Source organism: Lactuca virosa, chromosome 2 (genome assembly GCF_052849685.1).
Source record: "Lactuca virosa cultivar CGN04683 chromosome 2, Lactuca_virosa_CGN04683_v6, whole genome shotgun sequence".
Classification (NCBI taxonomy): domain Eukaryota; kingdom Viridiplantae; phylum Streptophyta; class Magnoliopsida; order Asterales; family Asteraceae; genus Lactuca; species Lactuca virosa.
Genome location: NC_136427.1, coordinates 311,052,946 through 311,057,654, shown reverse-complemented (window position 1 = coordinate 311,057,654; position 4,709 = coordinate 311,052,946). Strand labels below are relative to the sequence as shown.

General features: G+C 35.2%; 1 protein-coding gene across 1 annotated transcript; it reads left to right on the top strand.

Annotated features, from left to right (window-relative positions):
* Nucleotides 1-3,504: 3,504 nt before the first annotated feature.
* On the top strand, nt 3,505-4,257 carry LOC145158785 (uncharacterized). Its single transcript, XM_079077630.1, has one exon. It carries the CDS (start codon nt 3,505-3,507, stop codon nt 4,255-4,257), a length of 753 nt encoding a protein of 250 aa, XP_078933756.1.
* Nucleotides 4,258-4,709: the final 452 nt, after the last annotated feature.

The following is a 4,709-nucleotide window of genomic DNA, read 5'->3' as shown; positions in this document are numbered from 1 at the left end:
GTAGATGGTGGCAAGTAGATGTGGAGAAGAAGAACCCGATGAACGGCACTTTGGGTTTCGGTTCGAAGACAGAAAAGTCGACTGGAGAGTGGTGGCGAAACGTGCCGACTTCTACTGCTAAAGAGAATGTAGCTAATCGATGGTATGTGCCTTCACCGTCACATGCGTTTGTATCTACGGCAGTCCATTCCCACCACCGATACCTTTTCTGGTGGCCAAGCTCGCATTTTTCCGTTCAATGCCATCTCGATCGATCGATCTCTAAAGAAAGATGAAAAGGAATTTGAAAGAATATTGGATTTTAAGAGGGTAGAAGAAGGTTGGAGGTGGATATTAGCGAAAGTAGGCGATGGTGGAGATGGGAGAAAATCATGGTCGCCGTTCGGATTTAGACTGAGAGAAGAGCAGACGAACATAACCGGGCGGTGGAGGGGTCAAATACTTTGTGTAGGTAGAGAACACGTGGCTTCCACCGATCAATTTATTAAGGGTGAGTAAGCAAGGAGATGCAGAAAAAACAAAAGAGGGAAGACGCCACGTTTCTTGGTAGTGTCAGAAACTGATGAGGAGGCGAACCCTTCAACCTAATTAAGAGGAGGTCAGGGATTAAGCTGTCAATTCCTTAAACTATTTGGTTAATTCTGACAAGGACCAGATAAAGAAAGAAGTGGGGCAATTTTGACATACATAAAAGCCCAAAAACAACTGACAATAGAGAAATAAACAGGGACCAATTTTGCCAACCCATCAGCCAGTTTACTGTTGCTAAGATTCATTTCCATAATATATATATATATATATATATATATATATATATATATATATATATATATTAAACTAATATTAATTAAATTAAGGGGTATAAATGTCAATATATAATATTTTCAGTGAATAAGGAAAAGTCTTCGTGGAAAAATAGGCCCATATGTTTTCTTATTCAATTATTACGACAACAAATTTCAAATCTTATATTAATGTGTTTTGAATTATAGATGATAAATTCTTAACATTTTGATAAATTTTAGAAATAAATTTTATTGGGATGTTTAACATTAATATACAATTTTTCTTTTTTTAAATCCCTTGTTGGGTCAAGTTCACTTTCAATGTAGATAGATAATGTTTTGGGACCAGTCTTGAGGATTTAATGTACCTTTTACACATTTTCTTTGGATGTGTAACACGATTTACGTAGACTCGTAAACATCTTTAAACAACGGACTTGCAAATTGACTTTGGAATAAATAAATAAAACTTGCAAATATAACATGTGTATTTAAAATGTCATTTAGCAATCGGACTTATCTTATTAATTTCATACTATTACAGTTACTTATTACTTAAAAAAGTTATATATGTTAAAAGTATTTAATTTATTTATTGAAATATATATTAGCAAATATATTTACATAGCTTAATAGTTAACACTGAACGGTGTGGTGGTTTTTTTTACCGTCGACATACCTACGTGGAAGGTATTACCAACAGTAAACACCGGCCCTTGATCACAATTATTGCCGGCAGTATATTTCAACAATGAACGTTCACCGTTTTCTCTCTCCTATTTTAGCGTTCAAATTAAGGCTTCATTTTCTTGTTTTTCCTATTTTTTTTTCTTTTTAATAATTGATTTACTTTCCTTTTTAGCGATTGATTTCTTTTTCTTTTGTCATTTTCTAGTTATATCAAGGTTTTTTTTTCAAATTCCAAATGATAGTATTAAACAATTAAAATATTATTTTGATTGTTAAATCAAATAAATTTCAAAATATCATAGTTAATATAAAATTCAAAGTTTTAGATAAAGTTTTCTTAAAAAAATAATATCAAACGTTTTAATGATTTAATCTAAAAATTAAACATATTTTAACTTTTTTGTATCATACAATACTACAATACTATAAGAACAAGAATCTTTGTGACGTGTGCTTCGGGTATTACAAGATGTTTGCTTCTGTCCCTCGTACTTCTAAGAAATATCTTAATTTCCATAGGGAAATACCTAAGGTTGAGAAAAAACGGGAGAATATTTCTGTTTCATATGCAAATGTGGTAAGAGGTGGTCATATTGAGAAATCATTTTCAAAAAAAGAAGATTCGGTCATTGTTCTTGATTCTGGGAATTTTGTGTCATGATGAAGGTTTTGATAATTTTACTATTCGATATGTGGGTGGCCTTTGGGTGATGTTTGAATTTAAGTCCAAAGATGCATGTAAAAACTTTTTGACATGTGATGCGGTTAACCATTGGATTTCTGAAAAAAGAAAATGGGATAAAAACTTTGACATCTGATCGTATTATGTGGGTTAATGTTGAAGGTCTACCCTTACGTGCTTGGAGTAAAAATTCTTTTAGACATATCTTGGCCAAATGGGGGTCAATTGCTCATCTTGATGATAACATTGGAGAAGACGTGTATAAATCACGTGTATGTATTCTCACCTCGTTTCTTGGTATAATTTCTAAAGTGATCAAAGTTAGTATTGATGGTGAAATATTCCCCATTCGTATCAAAGAAGCTCCCGGTTGGAATCCTTCTTTCGTGTGTGAGTTTAATAATATTTATAATGATAGTGTTGATGCATGTGACCGATTTGAACAAGATGGTAGTAATGATTCATTAGTTGACAAGGAAGATGTCTCACTAGATCCTTTTGGTATTTATGATGTAATGTAAAATTTGGATAATGAAGAGAAATTAAAAAAAAACATCCAAGTTGCATAAGTCTTCATCTTAGGGGCATTCTCGGAATTCAGCTCCAAAATTTGAAAAAACTAACTTGCAATCGCTCCCTCCTGTTGTTGTTTCTGTTTCAGTTCCAACTTAACAACATTTTCCTGATAATTATGATCGAGTGCATCCATCTTCACAGCTAGGAGTTCCGTCGGCAGCAGCTCCTGTTGCCACTGTTTCGACAGCAACTCCTGCTGTCATTAATGCGACAGCAGCCCCATCAGCAGCTCCTAATGCTGCTTCGACAGCTTCTCCTCCTATTTTGCCTTCTCCTCTTGCTAAAAATTGTGAAGTTAATCAGAATTTGGGGGATAATAATGATGTTTTTATTGAAGATTTTCTATCTAAGGCTTGGGTCCATAGTAACTCAGTGGGTTTTTCTGTAGGCTTTGGACGAGTTTCGGGTATTAATTGTTCTGAAGATGATCTTTCTCATCCTCCGGGTTTTTCAAATCGGTGTTTTTCTTTTTTGGGGAATAATTAAAGTGTATCGGATGGTGTTAATAAAAATAATTCATTTTTAAATTAATTACAAAAAACTATTGAAATGGGAGAATCATTGGGGTATAATATGGACGGTTGCATGGATCGTTACAAAAATCTTAAAAGGGCACGTTGAGAGGCAATTTTCAAAATGAATTGTCTTTCGATAAATATTCAAGAGGCGGGCTCCTTAGATAAAAGGAGTTGGATTAGAAAATTGTGTAATCAACATAAAGTTAATTTTTTGGCAATACAAGAAACTAAGTTGGAGTGTGTTGACTTAGTTATGGCTAGATATTTTTGGGGTAACTCTTCTTTTATGCACGCTTTCTCTCCTACTCGTAGAGCTTCTGGTGCTATTCTTGTTATTTGGGATTTAGATTCTATTTCCCACAATCGAGTTTTTGTTCATGATGGCTTTGTTGCTATTCTTCTGCTGGAGCACCGGGTTGATTATGGTCTGACACATTTTCGTTTATTCCATTCGTGGTTTGATATGGAGGGGTTTGATAATGTTGTTCGGGAGGCTTGGTCTACCTCGTTGGTGCGGACAGAGTTGATTAACCCTTGGGTCATTTTTAAGAAAAAACTTCAGTTTCTTAAATCTAAACTCAGGGTGTGGAATTCTAATCATCGGGATATGGTGGGTATTAAAAGGAAAAATATGCAAGATTTATTAGAGTTTATTGATACTAGTCTCATGGAGGATGAAGGGTCTGCTCATTTGAGAGAGCAGATAATTTCTGTATTGAAGGAGATGTCGGATCTTGATCATTTAGTACAGGTTGATCTTGCTCAAAAGGCTAAAATTCAGTGGAGCATTGAAGGGGATGAGAACTCCAGATATTTCCATGGAATTCTTAACCGTAAAAGGAGACAAATTGCTATCCGTGGTCTCATGATTCATGGCGTGTGGGTGGATAATCCGGTCCGGGTCAAAGAGGGGTTTCACGACTATTTTCACTCTTTATTTCAGGAGAGTACTTCGTATAGACCTGCGATAGATCGTGCTCTTTTTAGTACTTTATCCCAATTGTAGGTTGATTTTTTGTAGTCTCCTTTTACTTATGAGGAGATAAAAATGGCAGTTTGGGATTGTGGTTCTACTAAACCCCAGGACCTGATGGTTTTACTTTTGGGTTTTTGAAGAGATACTGAGATCTTGTTGCAGCTGATGTTGAGGCGTTTGTTAATCATTTTTTCCATCAGTATGTTATTCCAAAGGGGTGTAATGCCTCTTTTTTCACTATTATCCCAAAAGTCAGAGACCCGAAGACTCCAAAAGATTTTAGACCCATTAGTCTTATTGGTTGACAATACAAAATTATTGGTAAACTGCTAGCTAATCGCCTTGTAACGCCCAGTTCCTGGTACGCATTTAATTTATTCAAATATTCATTTTGTAAGAGATACTCGACGAGTTGGTAGCCCTAACTCGTCGAGTAAATGCCAGCTTGGTCGCGGGATTTAAATGGTCTACTCGACGAGTCA